Raw genomic sequence first — 22842 nt, 5'->3', positions numbered from 1 at the left:
ACGTGTGGGTGTAGAGGGGGTAGGTTGTGTCAGGTGTAACGTGTGGGTGTAGAGGGGGTAGGTTGTGTCAGGTGTAACGTGTGGGTGTAGAGGGGGGTAGGTTGTGTCAGGTGTAACGTGTGGGTGTAGAGGGGGTAGGTTGTGTCAGGTGTAACGTGTGGGTGTTGAGGGGGTAGGTTGTGTCAGGTGTAACGTGTGGGTGTTGAGGGGGTAGGTTGTGTAACGTGTGGGTGTTGAGGGGGTAGGTTGTCTCAGGTGTAACGTGTGGGTGTTGAGGGGGTAGGTTGTGTCAGGTGTAACGTGTGGGTGTTGAGGGGGTAGGTTGTGTAACGTGTGGGTGTTGAGGGGGTAGGTTGTGTCAGGTGTAACGTGTGGGTGTTGAGGGGGTAGGTTGTGTAACGTGTAACGTGTGGGTGTTGAGGGGGTAGGTTGTGTAACGTGTGGGTGTTGAGGGGGTAGGTTGTGTCAGGTGTAACGTGTGGGTGTTGAGGGGGTAGGTTGTGTCAGGTGTAATGTGTGGGTGTTGAGGGGGTAGGTTGTGTCAGGTGTAATGTGTGGGTGTTGAGGGGGTAGGTTGTCAGGTGTAACGTGTGGGTGTTGAGGGGGTAGGTTGTGTCAGGTGTAACGTGTGGGTGTTGAGGGGGTAGGTTGTGTCAGGTGTAACGTGTGGGTGTTGAGGGGGTAGGTTGTGTCAGGTGTAACGTGTGGGTGTTGAGAGGGTAGGTTGTGTCAGGTGTAACGTGTGGGTGTTGAGGGGGGTAGGTTGTGTCAGGTGTAACGTGTGGGTGTTGAGGGGGTAGGTTGTGTCAGGTGTAACGTGTGGGTGTTGAGGTGGTAGGTTGTGTCAGGTGTAATGTGTGGGTGTTGAGGGGGTAGGTTGTGTCAGGTGTAACGTGTGGGTGTTGAGGGGGTAGGTTAGGGTTGGCCCTTTGAGTGTGATTCTCCCCACTTTGCTGTAGGGATGAATCAGTGTCACTGCCTGACTGTCTTTATTACACACACACACACACACACAGCCATCCACCCAGGGGGAGAAATATGTGACCACTTGCTTTTACCCTTACCACCACAGCCCTAGCCAGATAACTCTCTGTGTGTGTACTCACTCAACACTCCCTACTAAAATTCATGGAATGCTACTTTAAAGAGACAAATGGGTAAACATTATCAAACAGATGCATTAAGGACCAACCAGCACACAGACACCATGGGGTGGTTATGTGTGTGTGTAACAAAGAGAGAGCCTTGGCTACGTGTCTTACTGTGGAGAGAGCCTTGGCTACGTGTCTTACTGTGGAGAGAGCCTTGGTTACGTGTCTTACTGTGGAGAGAGCCTTGGCTACGTGTCTTACTGTGGAGAGAGCCTTGGCTACGTGTCTTACTGTGGAGAGAGCCTTGGTTACGTGTCTTACTGTGGAGAGAGCCTTGGTTATGTGTCTTACTGTGGAGAGAGCCTTGGTTACGTGTCTTACTGTGGAGAGAGCCTTGGCTACGTGTCTTACTGTGGAGAGAGCCTTGGCTACGTGTCTTACTGTGGAGAGAGCCTTGGTTACGTGTCTTACTGTGGAGAGAGCCTTGGTTACGTGTCTTACTGTGGAGAGAGCCTTGGTTACGTGTCTTACTGTGGAGAGAGCCTTGGCTACGTGTCTTACTGTGGAGAGAGCCTTGGCTACGTGTCTTACTGTGGAGAGAGCCTTGGTTACGTGTCTTACTGTGGAGAGAGCCTTGGCTACGTGTCTTACTGTGGAGAGAGCCTTGGTTACGTGTCTTACTGTGGAGAGAGCCTTGGCTACGTGTCTTACTGTGGAGAGAGCCTTGGCTACGTGTCTTACTGTGGAGAGAGCCTTGGCTACGTGTCTTACTGTGGAGAGAGCCTTGGCTACGTGTCTTACTGTGGAGAGAGCCTTGGTTACGTGTCTTACTGTGGAGAGAGCCTTGGTTACGTGTCTTACTGTGGAGAGAGCCTTTGGTTACCTGTCTTACTGTGGAGAGAGCCTTGGCTACGTGTCTTACTGTGGAGAGAGCCTTGGTTACGTGTCTTACTGTGGAGAGAGCCTTGGTTACGTGTCTTACTGTGGAGAGAGCCTTGGCTACGTGTCTTACTGTGGGTTCCTTCCTACTGAACTGGAGTCTTTTTGCTGCAGCTCACTTTGCATGTTGGGGAAGCACAGGTGCTCTGCTCTCTCTCTCCATCTCCACTTATCCCCCTTTCTCCACACCCTCATCTCCCCCCACCTATATCTCTTTCTAGCTGCGTATTGTACTAGTCCTCTCCCTCTACCTCCTGCTAGGTTGGAAATGAGCCCTTGGAGGCGTCCAGTGTGGGGGCTTTAAATGTAGATTTCTGTGGCACTGGTGGTTCTCTGTCACCCAAATTGATGAAGCAGATTGATGACGTCTGCTGGGCACAACACATTAAGTTGACAGTGATGTATGGGGGGCTAACGCCACCCTGATCCCAGCCTCGCACCGCGGACGCTAACGCACACAAACGCTAACGCACACAAACGCTAACGCACACAAACGCTAACGCACACCACGCTAACGTACACCACGCTAACGTACACCACGCTAACGCACACCACGCTAACGCACGCTAACGCACACCACGCTAACGCACACCACGCTAACGCTCACCACGCTAACGCACACCACGCTAACGTACACCACGCTAACGTACACTGTGTTTATCAGCATGATGACATTTCACACACTGTGTTTAGGATGTTAGGCAGCAGCATGATGACATTTCACACACTGTTTTTAGGATGTTAGGCAGCAGCATGATGACATTTCACACACTGTTTTTAGGATGTTAGGCAGCAGCATGATGACATTTCACACACTGTGTTTAGGATGTTAGGCAGCAGCATGATGACATTTCACACACTGTTTTTAGGATGTTAGGCAGCAGCATGATGACATTTCACACACTGTTTTTAGGATGTTAGGCAGCAGCATGATGACATTTCACACACTGTTTTTAGGATGTTAGGCAGCAGCATGATGACATTTCACACACTGTGTTTAGGATGTTAGGCAGCAGCATGATGACATTTCACACACTGTTTTTAGGATGTTAGGCAGCAGCATGATGACATTTCACACACTGTGTTTAGGATGTTAGGCAGCAGCATGATGACATTTCACACACTGTTTTTAGGATGTTAGGCAGCAGCATGATGACATTTCACACACTGTGTTTAGGATGTTAGGCAGCAGCATGATGACATTTCACACACTGTGTTTAGGATGTTAGGCAGCAGCATGATGACATTTCACACACTGTTTTTAGGATGTTAGGCAGCAGCATGATGACATTTCACACACTGTGTTTAGGATGTTAGGCAGCAGCATGATGACATTTCACACACTGTTTTTAGGATGTTAGGCAGCAGCATGATGACATTTCACACACTGTGTTTAGGATGTTAGGCAGCAGCATGATGACATTTCACACACTGTTTTTAGGATGTTAGGCAGCAGCATGATGACATTTCACACACTGTTTTTAGGATGTTAGGCAGCAGCATGATGACATTTCACACACTGTTTTTAGGATGTTAGGCAGCAGCATGATGACATTTCACACACTGTGTTTAGGATGTTAGGCAGCAGCATGATGACATTTCACACACTGTTTTTAGGATGTTAGGCAGCAGCATGATGACATTTCACACACTGTGTTTAGGATGTTAGGCAGCAGCATGATGACATTTCACACACTGTTTTTAGGATGTTAGGCAGCAGCATGATGACATTTCACACACTGTGTTTAGGATGTTAGGCAGCAGCATGATGACATTTCACACACTGTGTTTAGGATGTTAGGCAGCAGCATGATGACATTTCACACACTGTTTTTAGGATGTTAGGCAGCAGCATGATGACATTTCACACACTGTGTTTAGGATGTTAGGCAGCAGCATGATGACATTTCACACACTGTTTTTAGGATGTTAGGCAGCAGCATGATGACATTTCACACACTGTGTTTAGGATGTTAGGCAGCAGCATGATGACATTTCACACACTGTGTTTAGGATGTTAGGCAGCAGCATGATGACATTTCACACACTGTTTTTAGGATGTTAGGCAGCAGCATGATGACATTTCACACACTGTGTTTAGGATGTTAGGCAGCAGCATGATGACATTTCACACACTGTTTTTAGGATGTTAGGCAGCAGCATGATGACATTTCACACACTGTGTTTAGGATGTTAGGCAGCAGCATGATGACATTTCACACACTGTTTTTAGGATGTTAGGCAGCAGCATGATGACATTTCACACACTGTGTTTAGGATGTTAGGCAGCAGCATGATGACATTTCACACACTGTGTTTAGGATGTTAGGCAGCAGCATGATGACATTTCACACACTGTGTTTAGGATGTTAGGCAGCAGCATGATGACATTTCACACACTGTTTTTAGGATGTTAGGCAGCAGCATGATGACATTTCACACACTGTGTTTAGGATGTTAGGCAGCAGCATGATGACATTTCACACACTGTTTTTAGGATGTTAGGCAGCAGCATGATGACATTTCACACACTGTGTTTAGGATGTTAGGCAGCAGCATGATGACATTTCACTGTTTTGTTTTTATTTCCCTCCTCACTCCATTTCTCTTCATCTTTTCTTCTCTCTCTCCACCTATCCCTTTCTTTCTTCCACTCCATTTCCTTCTTTCTCTCCTTTTTCTCTCTTCCTCGCCTTCAATTTCCAGACTCATCTGACCACCAGTAAACTGCCCTTGAAGGACGCCTTTACGTTCGACGACTACAGGTTGGTGTGTGTGTTTGTGTCGGCCTGCTTTTTAAATGGCTTCCCTCCACCTTCCCTGTGTGTGTGTGTGTGTGTGTGTGTGTGTGTGTGTGTGTGTGTGTGTGTGTGTAAAAGACGGTCAGAGAATGTAGAACAACTGTCAGCATCGAGGATGACCTGTTGGTTCTCATTGTTCTGTCATTAGAGCCAAATGATCTTTAAGAGAATCATTTATATCCACTCCTTTTATCTTCCCATTGTATTGGGTGTGATGCAAGCCTCCACTTCCACCAGGCAATGTGTTGTAGGAATGAAGGGTCCAGGACCGCGTGCGTTGTCTTGTCCCTGCGGTACCGAGGCCTTCTAGAGGAACCTCCGTTAGCCCAGTTTAAAATGTTTACAATTCTCAGAACACGCCTCCACATCATTATAGCAAGATCACAGATTGATATTTATTTGATGCCCTTGTCTTGAATTAATTAATAAAGATTATTAAGATCCTCTATTGTTAAATTCTAAAACAATCACTTGCCTGTAACTAAAGGCTAGATTTCATTCACAACAGTGTTCTCTGGAACAGGCTGGTTGTCATCTATAACCTCTAGTTTTCCATACTTCAACTATTACTAAAGCCAAGGTTATGACTGGGACTGATAGTCTTCTGATAGAGTTTCAGAACAGGCGACTACACATTTCCTCAAGTTAGCTAGGTTTCCATCCAATTTGCAACAGATTCTCATGCAAATATGCTCAAATCTGCATAAAACAATATGCACATTTTCCCACCAGAGATGTTTTCATCAAACTGATAAATGGCTGTGCGTGATGAAATAGTGCACATAAAAATTACTTTTGCCGTTAAATCCCTATGTACCGAATGAAAAATACAAGTTAAAAGGTTTTCTGTCGATATGATGGTTAATATATCAAAATGTGCATTTCCACCTCCATTTCTCGCATAATTTATTTTACCAGCACAAAAACATCCCACCGTGTCGAACGAACACATTTTCTGTCTGCATTTATCAAATTGTGGCCAGCATTTCATGTTTTCATCAGCCCGGTCGTGACTTTTTTCATGCGTCAGGTGAATGTTTGGATGGAAACATGATTAGTAGCAAGGTTTGCTATCTGATGTGGTTGAAGCCACTTGTCTTGGGGACTAGTAGAATTTCCCAAAACATGAGGCTATAACTGGGGTCCTCAGTTTTTCCTGCTCAGGTCACATGGTCTGGAAAAACACAGGGCCCTTGTTTTGATTGGCTAGTCCATGAAAAGTGAATCTTGTTGCTGATTGATGATTGGTTTACCGTGACCTTTAATCCCTATAGATGGGCGGTTTCCTCAGTGATGACCCGTCAGAACCAGATCCCTACGGAAGACGGTAGCCGTGTCACCCTTGCCCTCATCCCTCTCTGGGACATGTGTAACCACACCAACGGCCTGGTGAGTACTACAAACACGCTACTACATACTTATTAGATCACTATTGCATGGCTGAAGCATGCCTATTGCATGGCTGAAGCATGCCTATTGCATGGCTGAAGCATGCCTATTACACTACTGCACACTACCACCCTCATCCCAGTGTTTGAGAGGTTTTAAATTATTCAGAAAAAAAATTCTAGATTTGAGAGAAACCACACAGACTGTGTTTTCCTCAGTTGATTACGCTTATCTCATGGGCATCTGTTACTTATTTGAATCATTTGTCTTTGATTGTGTTTAGTGACTGATTTGTAACAGAGCAATAATATCCCCTCCTTTAGTATGCATGTTAACTGCATTTACGCCCCTCAAATTAGATATTTTTTTGTGAAGACCCGATACATAGCTGAATCAAGTCATTTAAAGACTAAAATGTCTTTCTGTGTATTCCCTTGGTGTTTGTTTAATAAAAATGGGTTACAACTTCCTCCAACACATTTCCACATTTTATTGCTGTTCTTTAGCTCCAGTTCTTTGAGTATGCTGTCATTCTCACTGGTGATAATTGTATGGGTTCATTCAATGTCCTTCATTTCTGCCCATTTGTGTAAGGCTCTCACTAACTCAGAATCTGGGGAAGTATCTGTATTGATACAGACCTTGATTATATATGCTAAACTAATACATTCATGTTTTGAAATAAATTAGCTTTCTGATTTCGTTCGTTAGTCTCTTGAGCTTGTTATTAAAGGAATGGATGACAGATATACAGCTCTTTTAATACTAGGAGAGAAGCTGGTCATGTATTATAAAATAAATGTGCTGCAAGAAGCTCCCAGAATTCACTGGAGCTCTGAAGTATAACTACTCTATTTACTTTTGACTGTAAAGTGTGTTGCGATTTTTAAATATGTTTGATTAGTGACCGTTGGATAAACCTAATTGAAGCGAATCAAGGACTGGTTTAAATCAATCAGTGAATGGATGAATTACAGTTTGTGTGTTGTTCAGATCACCACTGGTTACAACCTGGAGGATGACAGGTGTGAGTGTGTGGCTCTGCAGGACTACAAAGAGAATGAACAGGTGAGTTGGGTCAGGGTCGCATGGACCTACGGCACATTGTACTCTTTAGCTACTATACAAATTGTCCGGGGGTGTACATGTACACCAAGCTGCCTCATGCTACAGAAACAACAGGACCCTGCCCTATGGGCCATGACTTATTTGAACTATACATGTTGAGTTGCTATGGGTTGTGTAGGATCTGATTGCATCATGTATATGTATGTCAATCAAAAGGCAGTTGGTTCTAAATCAACTGTCAACTTCCTCCATCTGGGTTACTTTTAACAACAGCCACAACAGTTCCCTAAATGAACGTTGCATGTATCTTCTTTTGTTTGTTTCCTATGTATTATTTGTTGTTCATCACACAGTTCAGAGTTCAATGTATTCTGCCATTTGAATGAAGTCGAGCTTGATAATGCTGCTGAACAAGTCCAAACACACTTCTGAAAGCTCAAGCTGTTTGTAAAGCCGTACTCTGTAATTGATTCAGTCTCTGGCCTGAGTATCTCTAGTTGTGTTGTAGGGGTGACGTTATGTTAACCTCTAACTGAGAGGCCTTGACAGACTGGTTGACTGTTGATGTTATGTCAGGGAGAGGGCCATGCCAGAGCTGTGTGTGAGTCAGCTGGACCTAGCCAGGCTCCAAAGCAGCGTGTTATTGTTTCACTCCCTCCCTCCCTGTCACTTACTCACTGGCAGCATCACGATTCTCCACCTTTTACAGAAGTATGCACTTTCCCTGTCATGGATTTAAAAGTATAGGATTGGTGTAAGCATTGGCTGGAGGGAGTTTCATAAGATTGGTGTAAGCATTGCCTGGAGGGAGGTTTGAGTAATTGGTGTAAGCATTGCCTGAAGGGAGGTTTGAGTAATTGGTGTAAGCATTGCCTGGAGGGAGGTTTGAGTAATTGGTGTAAGCATTGCCTGGAGGGAGGTTTGAGTAATTGGTGTAAGCATTGCCTGAAGGGAGGTTTGAGTAATTGGTGTAAGCATTGCCTGGAGGGAGGTTTGAGTAATTGGTGTAAGCATTGCCTGGAGGGAGGTTTGAGTAATTGGTGTAAGCATTGCCTGGAGGGAGGTTTGAGTAATTGGTGTAAGCATTGCCTGGAGGGAGGTTTGAGTAATTGGTGTAAGCATTGCCTGGAGGGAGGTTTGAGTAATTGGTGTAAGCATTGCCTGGAGGAAGTTTCCACAGTTGTTAAATCCATACTTTGGGAGAAGGCTGGAGAATCGCCACACAACCAACCTCTATTGCTCCCTCTGGTGCTCCCCCTCCCTACAGTATGGAAGTCCACCTCTTTCTCTTTAGAATGGGAATTATTTGATAAGATTCAGAGACAGCAGGGGGTAGGGGATGGGGAATGGAGCGCTTGATCCCACGATTCCTCTGGCAGATATCACCATCCGGCCAAAGTGCCCTGAGCTCACAGAGGGTGTGTCCCAAATAGCACCCTATTCCATATATGGTGCACTACAGGCCTATGGGCCCTGGTCAAAAGTAGTGCACTACATAGGGAAAAGGCATTTGAGATGGAGACTCGGCCTGAGCTCACAGAGACACAAACCACTAAGCTACATTTACCTACTAAGCTTTATCACTCCTCCTCCTATCTGTCCCCTGCCCCTACTGCTTTCTCCAGCTTTCCCTCTCACCTGTTCCCTTCTGCTATCTGTAAATGCGGATGTAATATGTTGGAGCCATACGCGAGTGGTGTGGTGTGGGGATTCTCTGTGCTCCTGTGAAGCTTCCACTAGATCAGACATGATATCATGGTTATGAGGGAAAATGGTACAGAGGGAATAGGAGGTGGAATGTTCACCACATTGCTGAGCCAACCCATACCGATGTACAATAACCTTTTTAGCGGTTGAGTTGGAGTCAGATGATAAAGGGGAAGTTCAGCTATCTAGGGAAGTTTGTAGTGTCTGTTTAAAGAAAAACTACACCATGCATTACAGTTACTCCTGGCCCATGTACGTTCTGCAGGGGGAGGAAGGAGCTAAGATTTAAGTTGTAAAATACTGAATTACCCCTTTTATGTTGAGTGGCTGTTCTCCTCTTCTCTGTCCTCAGATCTACATCTTCTACGGGACGCGATCCAACGCTGAGTTTGTGATCCACAATGGCTTCTTCTTCCAGGAGAATGCCCATGACAGAGTCAAGATCAAACTGGGGGTGTCCAAGAGTGAACGGCTGTATGCCATGAAGGCGGAGGTGCTGGCCCGCGCTGGCATCCCCTCGTAAGTAGAGAGACACGCATACACACAGGATCCCACTCATAAGTAGGGAGGGAGAGACCGTGGTTGGGAGGGAAACTGGGAGAGAGAAGAGGGGTAGAGAGAGAGAGAAATAGATGGAATCTCTCAATTATGTCAGAGATGGAGGTAATTTCAGGAAGGCAATATTTTCCTGCATTTCAGTGAATTGATCAATGTGACAATTGGCAGGACATGGCCGATATTATTACACTGCAAACACATTACTGAGGCCCGCTCTAGTCTAGCAGCATTACTATTACATTACCCAGAGCTAGTGGATTCAGGAGAGGAGAGTTTACTATTAAAACAAAGGCTACACTGGGAGACTAAGGCTGTGTCTCAAACGTCAGCCTATTCCTTTATAGTGCACTACATTTGACCAGAGCCCGATGTGGCTCACAACTCCTTTCATCCGTCTTCTTCATAGATCTTATTTTTATTCAACCTTTATTGAAGCAGGGAGTCCTGATGATACCACCTGCATGAACACATCAATAAACATCAATTACACTATACATATCTACTGTATATACACGTCAATTACACTATACATATCTACTGTATATACACGTCAATTACACTATACATATCTACTGTATATACACGTCAATTACACTATACATATCTACTGTATATACACGTCAATTACACTATACATATCTACTGTATATACACGTCAATTACACTATACATATCTACTGTATATACACGTCAGTTACACTATACATATCTACTGTATATACACGTCAGTTACACTAATATATACACGTCAATTACACTATACATATCTACTGTATATACACGTCAATTACACTATACATATCTACTGTATATACACGTCAATTACACTATACATATCTACTGTATATACACGTCAGTTACACTATACATATCTACTGTATATACACGTCAATTACACTATACATATCTACGGTATATACACATCAATTACACTATACATATCTACTGTATATACACGTCAATTACACTATACAGTTGAAGTCGGGAGTTTACATACACCTTAGCTAAATAATAAATTTTTCACAATTCCTGACATTTAATCCGAGTAAAAATTCCCTGTCTTAGGTCAGTTAGGATCACCACTTTATATTAAGAATGTGAAATGTCAGAATAATAGTAGAGAGAATTATTTATTTCAGCTTTTATTTCTTTCATCACATTCCCAGTGGGTCAGAAGTTTACATATACTCAATTAGTATTTGGTAGCATTGCCTTTAAATTGTTTAACTTGGGTCAAACGTTTTGGGTAGCCTTCCACAAGCTTCCCACAATAAGTTGGGTGAATTCTGGCCCATTCCTCCTGACAGAGCTGGTGTACCTTGAATCAGGTTTGTAGGCCTTCTTGCTCACACACGGTTTTTCAGTTCAGCCCACAAATGTTCTATAGGATTGAGGTCAGGGCTTTGTGATGGCCACTTCAATACCTTGACTTTGTTGTCCTTAAGCCAGTTTGCCACGACTTTGGAAGTATGCTTGGGGTCATTGTCCATTTGGAAGACCCATTTGTGACCAAGCTTTAACTTCCTGACTGATGTCTTGAGATGTTGCTTCAATATATCCACATAATTTTCCTGCCTCATGATGCCATCTATTTTGTGAAGTGCACCAGTCCCTCCTGCAGCAAAGCACCCCCACAACATGATGCTGCCACCCCCGTGCTTCATGGTTGGGATGGTGTTCTTCAGCTTGCAAGCATCAATTACACTATACATATCTACGGTATATACACATCAATTACACTATACATATCTACTGTATATACACATCAATTACACTATACATATCTACTGTATATACACATCAATTACACTATACATATCTACTGTATATACACATCAATTACACAATACATATCTACTGTATATACACGTCAATTACACTATACATATCTACGGTATATACACATCAATTACACTATACATATCTACGGTCTATACACATCAATTATACTATACATATCTACGGTGTGTGTATATATACATCAATTATACAATACATATCGACAGTATATACACAAAAATTACACAATACATATCGACAGTATATACACAAAAATTACACAATACATATCGACAGTATATACACAAAAATTACACAATACATATCGACAGTATATACACAAAAATTACACAATACATATCGATAGTATATACACAAAAATTACACAATACACGAAAAGCTAAAAAAAAATCATATGAAACACACATTCTTCAGTTAAAAGGCCATCGGCCTAGAGGTACAAACTCCGGAGATCATTCCACCTGAGAGGTGCTAAGAAACTGAAAGCATATTTATCTAACTTGGTGGAGATTGATCTGCAGGGTTAGCCATCCCAGAGTCTGGGTCTGGTAACTCATATGTCTGAATGTTAGGTTTGAAGTTAGGTATAGCGGAGGTTTATGCAAGAAGGCTTTCTAGACAAAAAGAGCACATTGCATCGATCTATGAGACTTCAAAGAGGGCCAGCCTACTTTCTGATACAAAATGCAATGATGTCTACTGAAACATCGCCCGCAATAAAGCGCAATGCACTATGATACAGTTCGTCCAATGGCATCAATACAGTGGCAGCTGCATTCATATAGACGATATTGCCATAATCATTCAGCCAACGTTCATTCTGGTTATTGACTTAGTTTTCTGCTCTTTAATGAGACCGGACCAGTTCCTATAGAAGAAGCCTATTTTAATTCTTCATTTCTTAACTACTCAACATGCTTTTTAAAAGAGAGCTTTTTATCCATTCAGATGCCCAGATATTTATAAGTGGGGACACAATCAATGAGGGCACCATCCAAAGTACATATGCCTAAATCATCAGACAAATTGTATGTGATTTGGAAAATAACACATCCTTTGTTATACCTGCATTAAGTACCAATTTCAGTTCAACAAAGGCTTTCTAATCTAATTTCCAGAATGCCCCATCAATAAGAGATTAAAAAGTGTTTAAAATGACAGAGGGGGAGGGCTGCATGATATTAATGTAATGATAAAATGATTACGCTTCCTGTTGATGGAAATGTCAAGGGGGGGATAGAAAGGTTCTCTCATGGTATAGAGACCTATTCTGAGACAATGATGCAATGTTTATTCTGGTTAGATTTCAAATGACTAAAGCCCCAAAAACGATTCTGCTTGGCTGGAACCGAAGTCAGCACCCGTGGTGTAGTGGTCTCTCTGTCTCTCGCTCATTCACTCTCTCGCTAGTAATTGATTGGGTGGATATTAAAATTGCATCAGGGGATCATGGTTCGGCCTCCATGCTAAACGTGAGTGGGCCTGGGTTAATTGTGGGCCACTGGCCACCATTAACATCTACTGTACCTACCAAACCACTAATCAGGGTTTTAGATGGGATTCGTTGTGGAAGGTTTTTTTTCCGTAAGGCGTACGGGGAGGGTTGGGGCAACAAGGTCTTGTGGGGTCTACTGGTCTAGCTTTATGAGGTCATATCTGTGTGTGCAAAGGGTAATGTGAATTGGAGAAGTTGTCTGTACTATGATGTTTCTTTTTCACTCTTTCTCTTGCCCTCTGCCTCTCTCTCCCCCCCTCATCAGGTCCAGTATCTTTGCCCTGCACTGCAGCGATCCTCCAATCTCTGCCCAGCTACTAGCCTTCCTCAGAGTCTTCTGTATGACTGAGGGTAAGACACACACTCTCTCTCTATCCCTCTCTATGTGTCTGTCTCTTTCTCTCTCTGTGTGTCTCCCTCTCTCTCTCTGTGTGTCTCCCTCTCTCTCTCTGTATGTCTCTCTCTCTGTGTGTCTCTCTCTCTGTGTGTGTCTCTCTCTCTCTCTGTGTGTCTCTCTCTCTGTGTCTCTCTCTGTGTGTCTCTCTTTCTCTCTCTGTGTCTCTCTTTCTCTCTCTGTGTCTCTCTTTCTCTCTCTGTGTCTCTCTTTCTCTCTGTGTGTCTCTCTGTGTGTCTCTCTTTCTCTCTCTGTGTGTCTCTCTTTCTCTCTCTGTGTGTCTCTTTCTCTCTCTGTGTGTGTCTCTTTCTCTCTCTGTGTGTGTCTCTCTCTCTCTGTGTGTCTCTTTCTCTCTGTGTGTGTCTCTTTCTCTCTGTGTCTCTTTCTCTCTGTGTGTCTCTTTCTCTCTGTGTGTGTCTCTCTTTCTCTCTCTGTGTGTGTCTCTCTTTCTCTCTCTGTGTGTGTCTGTCTCTTTCTCTCTCTGTGTGTGTCTGTCTCTTTCTCTCTCTGTGTGTCTGTCTGTCTCTTTCTCTCTCTGTGTGTCTGTCTGTCTCTTTCTCTCTCTCTCTCACACACACACACACACACACACACACACACACACGGCAGGACACCAGATGTGAATTGGGAGTTATCCACATTCAGAGGGTCTGAAAAATATGAATTCACATGTTGAAACACGCCAGTGACTGGTGACATAAATCCCACTGTGCCAGGCTAGCATCCTCCGGCTAGAAGCTAGGCAGACCAGGATTCAAATACAAATCATTTAAAATACTTTACTTGATCGGCTAACTTGTTTAATGGGAAAAGTCCTGGCACTCCAGGCAGGCTAAAGCAAACTCAGAGTCTATTTAATGCAACCCTTGCTGTTAATAGATCGCAGAGCAGCATACAACTGACCTGAACGTTTTGGAAATGATGAGTTCACTTTCTCATCCATAGCCTTAAAAGGTGTCTCAAGTGCAATTGCACTGTTTAGCTCACATCTGAAGGCTGGGGGGCATTTAGGACGTACTGCAGATTGATCATAATCATTAGGATATTATACCACACTTCCTCAATTCCAATAATATGGTGACACTATAGGAAAGCTGCTTTGGTATGGTTTAGAAACTTGGGAACCAAGCTGGAGGTATCAGTGTTGCCCTGTCACCTGGACATGTTGAAATACAGTATCTTGACGCCTAGAACAAAAACCTCCAAGCTTCCATCATAACTGTCAATTTATTGAAAAAAAAACAATTACAGTTTAGAAGAGAAAAAAAATATCCCGCCGGAATCGTCATCTGAAATAATGGCCATTCTGGAGTAATAATTACATAACCAACGTTCTCTAGTAATACTAGTCCCATGCGATTAGGTCTTTGGTCACGTGTATGCGATGCATATATGTGTCATGTAAATAGAGCAAGGGTTGAGGGAATAGGGAAAGTTTTTCCTAAACAAATTGGTGATTTCGGTAACAGAACTTTTCAGTCAGAAATAGCTGTAATTATCTTGCAGTTTCAGCAACACGGACAGCTCGATAAACACTTTGATGTTCTGTGGTGGTCGCTACAGCAGGGGGGAGAGAGAGACAACGGGTTCTAGTCAGTCACTCGCTGTCTTTTTTAACACAGCGCAGCAAGTCTGAGCCCAGCACAATCAAATCAATTGCTGGTCGGACTCCCTCTAGTTATTTGTGTCTTAATTATTTAATCAAACAGTGTGCTTAATAAAGCATCAGACAAGCTCAGTGAATATAGTTCATTTGATTAAAACACATAGGACGTGTCAACATATTGAATAATACATGTTAAAAAAAAATTGACCAATCGATGGACGAAAGAACAGACGACGACTTGGTCGATTTTAATTATTTATTTTTTTTTACATTTATTTATTTGTTTTTGTGGCAACGATCTACACAAAATACTCTGTAAAAGTGGATGAAAAATTCTAACATTTGTAAATCATTTATGAAAAATACAACACAGTCTTGATTAGATAAGTATTCAACCCCGTGTTAAAATCACCTTTTGGCACCGATTACAGAGTCTCAAAGAGCTTTTGCACACCTGGATTGTACAATATTTGCACATTTATTTTTTTTATTCTTCAAGCTCTGTCAAGTTGGTTGTTAATCATTGTGAGACAGACATTTTCAAGTCTTGCCATAGAATTTTCAAGACGATTTTAAGTCAAAACTATAACTAAGCCACTCGAACATTCAATGTCATCTTGGTAAGCAGCTACGTTGCCTTGTTTTATTTTATTTCTACCCATCTACCAATAGGTGCCCTTCTTTGCGGGGCAATAGAAAACCTTTGTGGTTGAATCTTTTTCTGAAATTCACTGCTTGACTGAGGGACCTTACAGATAAATGTGTGGTGTACAGAGATGGTGAAGGTTCCCCCCTATCATACTTGAGTAAAAGTAAAAATACCTTAATAGAAAATGACTCGAGTGAAAGTCGCTAGTTGCTATGTTTTTAGCCAGGCTGCTAGCCAGGCTGCCAGCTAGGTACTACTAGTAAGGGAAGGCAACTTATCCTTGCTTTTACAAAATGAAAAGACAAAAATAACAGACTTTGCTATCGCCCCCTTTATGAATAGGAGTGGGATCGTTGCAGTATAGCTTTTTTACTGTGTGTGTGTGTGTGTGTTTGCGCATGTTGTGCCTTTGTGTAGCGTTTGAACATATTAGGCAGTCATCCTCCCCTCCTTTCATCCTCCCCTCCTTTCATCCTCCCCTCCTTTCACCCTCCCCTCCCTTCACCCTCCCCTCTTTTCATCCTCCCCTCTTTTCATCCTCCCCTCCCTTCACCCTCCCCTCCCTTCACCCTCCCCTCACCCTCCCCTCCCTTCACCCTCCCCTCACCCTCCCATCCCTTCACCCTCCCCTCCCTTCACCCTCCCCTCTTTCACCCTCCCCTCTTTTCACCCTCCCCTCATTTCACCCTCCCCTCTTTTCACCCTCCCCTCTTTCACCCTCCCCTCCTTTCATGTCCCCTCCTTTCATCCTCCCCTCCTTTCACCCTCCCCTCCCTTCATCCCCCCTCCTTTCACCCTCCCCTCCTTTCATCCTCCCCTCCTTTCATCCTCCCCTCCTTTCATCCTCCCCTCCTTTCATCCTCCCCTCTTTTCACCCTCCCCTCTTTTCACCCTCCCCTCTTCACCCTCCCCTCTTTTCACCCTCCCCTCTTTCACCCTCCCCTCCCTTCACCCTCCCCTCCCTTCACCCTCCCCTCTTTTCACCCTCCCCTCTTCACCCTCCCCTCTTTTCACCCTCCCCTCTTTTCACCCTCCCCTCCCTTCACCCTCCCCTCCCTTCACCCTCCCCTCCCTTCACCCTCCCCTCTTTTCACCCTTCCCTCTTTTCACCCTCCTCTTTTCACCCTCCTCTTTTCACCCTCCTCTCCTTTCATCCTCCCCTCCTTTCACCCTCCCCTCCCTTCATCCTCCCCTCCCTTCATCCTCCCCTCCCTTCATCCTCCCCTCCCTTCACCCTCCCCTCCTTTCACCCTCCCCTCCTTTCACCCTCCCCTCTTTTCATCCTCCCCTCCTTTCACCCTCCCCTCCCTTCATCCTCCCCTCCCTTCATCCTCCCCTCCCTTCATCCTCCCCTCCTTTCACCCTCCCCTCCCTTCATCCTCCCCTCCTTTCATCCTCCCCTCCCTTCATCCTCCCCTCCCTTCATCCTCCCCTCCCTTCATCCTCCCCTCCTTTCACCCTCCCCTCCCTTCATCCTCCCTTCCTTTCATCCTCCCCTCCCTTCATCCTCCCCTCCCTTCATCCTCCCCTCCTTTCACCCTCCCCTCCTTTCACCCTCCCCTCCCTTCACCCTCCCCTCCCTTCACCCTCCCCTCCCTTCACCCTCCCCTCTTTCACCCTCCCCTCTTTTCACCCTCCCTTCCTTTCATGTCCCCTCCTTTCACCCTCCCCTCTTTTCACTCTTCCCTCTTTTCACCCTCCCCTCTTTTCACCCTCCCCTCTTTTCACCCTCCCTCTTTTCACCCTCCCCTCCTTTCACCCTCCCCTCCTTTCACCCTCCCCTCCTTTCATGTCCCCTCCTTTTCATCCTCCCCTCCTTTCATGTCCCCTCCTTTCATGTCCCCTCCTTTCACCCTCCCCTCCTTTAATGTCCCCTCCTTTCACCCTCCCCTCCTTTCACCCTCCCCTCCTTTCATGTCCCCTCCTTTTCATCCTCCCTTCCTTTCATCCTCCCTTCCTTTCATCCTCCCCTCCCTTCATCCTCCCCTCCTTTCACCCTCCCCTCCTTTCACCCTCCCCTCCCTTCACCCTCCCCTCCCTTCACCCTCCCCTCTTTTCACCCTCCCCTCTTTTCATCCTCCCCTCCTTTCATGTCCCCTCCTTTTCATCCTCCCCTCCTTTCATCCTCTCCTCCTTTTCATCCTTCCCTCCCTTCATCCTCCCTTCCTTTCATCCTCCCTTCCTTTCATCCTCCCCTCCCTTCATCCTCCCCTCCTTTCACCCTCCCCTCCTTTCACCCTCCCCTCCTTTCACCCTCCCCTCCCTTCACCCTCCCCTCCCTTCACCCTCCCCTCTTTTCACCCTCCCCTCTTTTCACCCTCCCCTCTTTTCACCCTCCCCTCCTTTCACCCTCCCCTCCTTTCACCCTCCCCTCCCTTCACCCTCCCCTCCCTTCACCCTCCCCTCTTTTCACCCTCCCCTCCTTTCACCCTCCCCTCTTTTCACTCTTCCCTCTTTTCACCCTCCCCTCTTTTCACCCTCCCCTCTTTTCACCCTCCCCTCCTTTCACCCTCCCCTCCTTTCACCCTCCCCTCCTTTCACCGTCCCCTCCTTTCATGTCCCCTCCTTTCATGTCCCCTCCTTTTCATCCTCCCCTCCTTTCATGTCCCCTCCTTGCATGTCCCCTCCTTGCATGTCCCCTCCTTTCACCCTCCCCTCCTTTCACCGTCCCCTCCTTTCACCGTCCCCTCCTTTTCATCCTCCCCTCCCTTCATCCTCCCCTCCCTTCACCCTCCCCTCTCTTCACCCTCCCCTCTTTTCATGTCCCCTCCTTTTCATCCTCCCCTCTTTTCACCCTCCCCTCTTTTCATCCTCCCCTCCAGCATAATCGAGCCTTACATAATATCGCCGATCAACAGAAAGATCTGGAAAACAGCAGTTAGCTACCAGTCAACCTGTAGAATAACAGTCCTTTATCTTAACCTCAGTCTGATATTCTTTTAAATTAATGTCACCAAACTAAATGGACATCTTTAAAAATATGTGTACCTGTTTAGCTATAAAGATCTGGCCCTCTGATGAATAGACCTGAATTGTGTACTTGTGTTTTCCCTCTGTAATAATATTGGTCCTGCCATTCTGGTTCACTGCCATTTAACCGTTTCTCTCCACAGAGGAGCTGAAGGACTACCTGGTAGGTGAACATGCCATCAATAAGATTTTCACACTAGGTAACACGGAGTTCCCAGTGAGCTGGGACAATGAGATCAAACTTTGGACATTCCTGGAGACCAGGGCTGCCTTGCTGCTCCAGACCTACAAGACCAGCTCCCAGGTCAGTGAAGATTTCACCCACCTCACTGTGTTGTTTTGGGTCAGCGTGTCTAATCTGTATCAGTGTTGTATAAAGTCATGTTTAGTATATTTCAACAGGACCCATTCTCAACCCGATAACTTAACAAACTCTTCCTCTGCCTTCTGTATGTTATCCCTTTCTCTCTCTGCTTTCCCCCTTATGTCTCTGTCTCTCTCTGTCTGTCTATGTGTGTGTGTCTGCTCTTCCCTTCCTCTCTGCCCATTGTCTCTCCACCTCCCTCTGTCCTCCAGGATGACCAGTGTGCGTTGGAGAATCCCGACCTCTCCTTCCACTCCCGTGTGGCCATCCAGCTGCGCCTGGCCGAGAAGCAGATCCTGGAGAGGGTTGTGGCCAGCGGCAAGGCCAAGCGCCTGCACTTCCAGCAGCAGCAGGAGGAGGGCGCTCCGCTGCCCCGCTATGAGGAGAGCGACATCTCCCTTCTGGAGAACGCAGAGGCCGACACCAAGCTGCCCCTCATATTGAGGAAACTACAGGAGGAGGACGAGGAGGGAGACGACCAGGCAGCGGTGGAGCAGGTGTTAGCTCAGGTACAGCAGCTGGGACAGGGGGATGCAGCCAGGGAACTAACCTCCCTCATAGTCAACGGGGATGGTGGGAAGGTGGTGGTCAACGGGAATGGTACGGACGCTAGCCCAGTCCTGGAGGTTGGTGTGGACGCTAGCCTGATTCAGGTGGCTAGCAAAAAAGTTAGCTTAACCTCCTTGGACGCTGGCCAAAGTGCTAGCCCTGCCCAGAAGGAGGATGGTATGGATGCTAAGTTCACCACGCCAGACGCTGCTGACCCACCTACCACCCAGGAACAAGAAGGCCAAACGGAGAACGGAGGAGACAAGGCTACTGCTTCTCTCTCACAGGAAGTGGACGTGGACCTGAGTGCAGAAGGAACTGGAGACGTAAACAGTGAATAGGTGTAATCATCATCTAGCTAGGCCTTATTGCAGAAGAAGAGCAGCAGCCAGTCAGCCAGCCAGCCAGTCAGTCAGTCAGTCAGTCAGTCAGTCAGTCAGTAAGTGTTGTCTCTCTTAAGTGACTCACAGAAATAAAGGAGCTAAGAATTAAGATTTAAAAAACTGAACATTGTTGGTTGGTTCATCCCTCCTTCCACTGCTTTGTTAGTTTTACCTCCCTACCGCAGCAGACTGTACACTGCCAGTCAATGTCACTCCCCTTTGCCTTCTATCTGAGCAGTAAATGTTTCTAATGTTTTATGAACAACTGGCTTTGTTTTTTTCTTTTACAGTGCTTCACTGGTTTACATTGAGGTTATTGACACACGAGCTGTGAGAGAATGGTAGTTAGTAACAATGGCAGCGCTGGTTTCAGTTCCACAACTATAGGGTGAACAGAAAGAAAGAACAGATTGAATTTAGTTGAATGTTATCTCCAGCAAGCCAAAATCTTATCCTAACAGCTTTACCCCTCACTCCTCAGAGTCAGTTTATTACTGTAGTTTCTCTATATACAGCTGCTATAATTTCACTTGACAATCTTTTTCAGTGGTGTATTCCGCTCATTGTTTGAGACCATCGCTGCCCCTCTTTCTCACGTTACACTTCCTGGTTTCACTCAATAGCATTTAAAATACAACTGAAGGAAACTTTTGACACAAAATCGCAGATATGTCCTGTGCTCTTGTTCTGGGAGCAATCAGCATTTTATTTCTCTACTCTGAGAATAATGTACCATTTTGAAATGTGATGGAAAATTGAAGGATAATAAGTGTGTTTATTGAGCGAAATGAGATGACTAAAAGCAGGTGTTTTGGGTCGTTTTTGAAAACGTTAAATAATTACAATGTTTAAAATGTTAAACTTTATTATGAATGTACCTCCGCTCTCCAAGTTGCAGTTTAATCACCCGAGGACGAGTTGCGGCTTTGATGAAGAATATGACTAATGCTATAGTCTATATTATGAAAAAGCCATAACAGTCAGAATGGAGACTAATTCAAACCTCTTCATCAGCAAGACATGGCAAGAGATGTCATGTGATCTCCTAGACGTGTCTCACAGAAAGGACTTCAACTCATTTCTGTTAGATTATTGTTTTGTTGTTGGACATCCTTGGTGTTTTTTACTCCTCCTTTCTCCACTCCAGAAACAAAACAAACACAACATAGATAATGCGGTCTCTCATCCAGTCGCTATTTCTCAACACGTTTTTATTTGTCTTTATGATGTCTGCTCTGTATTTCAAAGCCTAGGTTGGTTTTCTATTAACTTTGAATGGCAGTGAGACATGAGGATGTCTAGTTTGCTCTCTCTGTTAGATGTAAGCTCTTAAATAACCCTTAGCTTCAGTACAGCAACTGTTGTTAATATTATCATGTGTTATCATGTCGGGACAGCCGAGGGAGGGAGCTAATTCAGAATATTGGTGTCTGCGTTCTCCCCCTGTGAATAAGTCATGTGATGGATGGTGGATATGAGGGACAATATGTACCACCTCACTAGTTAAAGTTAGCCTTACTCCAAAGTGTTAGCTAGCGCTGTTTATTATAACTTGTCTAGCTGTCAGTTGATGCTGTTACCAACCTCAAAGAGATCTGAGTCTGTTCTACTGTATAGTTTAAAACTAAAAGGGGTTTGTTTTGTAACTTTTAATTGAAGCATCACCATGTTGCTTTCTGCTGCATTTCGCTTTGTTACTGCATCATGGACTGGTTTGTTTCTGTATTTTGATCCACTCATAATTTGTATCATTCTCTACCGGTCAAATCAAACTGCTGCTTTTCTAAAGACTTAGTTTTTTCTAGTTACTGTACAGTTACTGAGAATCTACCGACTGCTTTAACCATTGCACTCTCCAAGCAATTCACAGCACCTTGGATATCCAGCGCTGTCCTTGTCCAACCAATGAGTGACAAGGAGTTGGCATGATGGCACAAACAGACCCACGTCTGTACTATACGTGCATCCTCTGACATTGATAGTTGGTGGCCACATTGGACTTTAGTGTCCTCATTACTGTTTGATTAATATTGTAAGTACAGTGTATGAACATTGTTAATGTAGGTACAGCAGTATCCCCTACCCTGATACAGTATCTGTGCGCTAGAGATGTTGACGATGAGTATGGCGTGCCTCTTCTCTAACGCCCAGGAAGTTACAATTCAAACTCCCATTAGACATTTCTTCGTTTAGTCCCATTATGACCGGTATGTACTTCCAAAAAATGTCAAAATAAAAATTGACAAGCAACTGAAAACATGCCTCCACTATATTAAGCTGTTGTAGACTCCTGACCTGTGGGTGGCAGTAATGAGGTGCTGAAATTGTATTTTTTCAGATGCTTGTGCATTTTATGTAGATCTTTTTTGGAAGTTAAATGATGATTGCTCAGTGACACATATTTGGTGAGTAACAAAAGTATTTTGACATAACGCTAGCAGAGCTGTCTAATGGGAGTTTGAATCGGAGCTTCCTGGGCGTTAGAGAGGAGGAACGTCATACTCATCGTTGAAATCTCTAGCGCACCGATACTGTGGCACCCCAACCCTTGGAAGCCAAGGCTTCTCACATTCTGTCAACAACACGAGATTTGTTCGTGCCTACCCTAACCCTTACCCTAAATACAGTCTAAGTACAGTGAACATTTTTGTAAGTACAATAGTTGTTACACTGTGCTACAGCACATCCAGATATGCAGCAGTTTTGGGCTTGTTTCTCTGACTGAATGAGAGATACCGACGGTTGTGATGTACACTAACTATGGAGGACAGAATACAGTCATGAAACTGTCCACATGGAAACAGATTAAAGTTCTAATTTCTCACTCATTGTCTCCTGCCTTCTTCTCTCTTTTGATAAGTCTTTCAGCCCATCCTCTCCTCCAGAGACACAAGGTCACCATCCCTTCTGCTGTCTCTTTCTCTCGCTTTCTCTTTCTCTCTTGCTTTCTCTTTCTCACTTTTTCTCTCTCCCTCTCTTCTCCTTTGTTGGGGGAAAAAGTTTTATTAAATGTATTTTCCCTTTCTCTGGCCCTATTACAAATTTATAAAAGAAACATTATCTTGAATCATTTAATTCG

General features: G+C 44.8%; 2 protein-coding genes across 4 annotated transcripts in view; both read left to right on the top strand.

Moving 5' to 3' along the window:
* Positions 1–22588, top strand: part of LOC115162056 (actin-histidine N-methyltransferase) — a 59268-nt gene extending 36680 nt beyond the window's left edge. The window contains exons 7-13 of one of the 2 annotated variants that reach the window (XM_029712977.1): positions 4737–4795; positions 6106–6220; positions 7214–7288; positions 9348–9514; positions 13114–13199; positions 18611–18771; positions 19044–22588. In XM_029712977.1, coding sequence (XP_029568837.1) covers positions 4737–4795; positions 6106–6220; positions 7214–7288; positions 9348–9514; positions 13114–13199; positions 18611–18771; positions 19044–19721 — 1341 coding nt within the window. In that variant the 3' untranslated portion in view covers positions 19722–22588. The remainder of the gene's footprint in view (positions 1–4736; positions 4796–6105; positions 6221–7213; positions 7289–9347; positions 9515–13113; positions 13200–18610; positions 18772–19043) is intronic. The other variant, XM_029712978.1, reaches the window with a different exon arrangement.
* Positions 534–2581, top strand: LOC115162057 (uncharacterized). Of its 2 annotated transcripts, XM_029712980.1 has the most exons (3): positions 534–545; positions 582–831; positions 870–2581. In XM_029712980.1, the coding sequence occupies exon 3, from the start codon at positions 1219–1221 to the stop codon at positions 2332–2334; it is 1116 nt and encodes a 371-aa protein (XP_029568840.1). In that variant the 5' UTR covers positions 534–545; positions 582–831; positions 870–1218; the 3' UTR covers positions 2335–2581. The 2 variants fall into 2 exon arrangements, with proteins under 2 accessions (XP_029568840.1, XP_029568839.1); XM_029712979.1 differs by having other exon boundaries at positions 582–2581.
* Positions 22589–22842: the final 254 nt, after the last annotated feature.

Source organism: Salmo trutta, chromosome 25 (assembly GCF_901001165.1).
Source record: "Salmo trutta chromosome 25, fSalTru1.1, whole genome shotgun sequence".
Taxonomy (NCBI): domain Eukaryota; kingdom Metazoa; phylum Chordata; class Actinopteri; order Salmoniformes; family Salmonidae; genus Salmo; species Salmo trutta.
This window is presented reverse-complemented; position numbering and strand designations above follow the sequence as displayed.

Coding starts and splice junctions, on each gene's coding strand:
- LOC115162057 (XM_029712980.1), top strand. CDS start 1,219: ATGTGTGTGTGTAACAAAGAGAGAGCCTTGGCTACGTGTCTTACTGTG.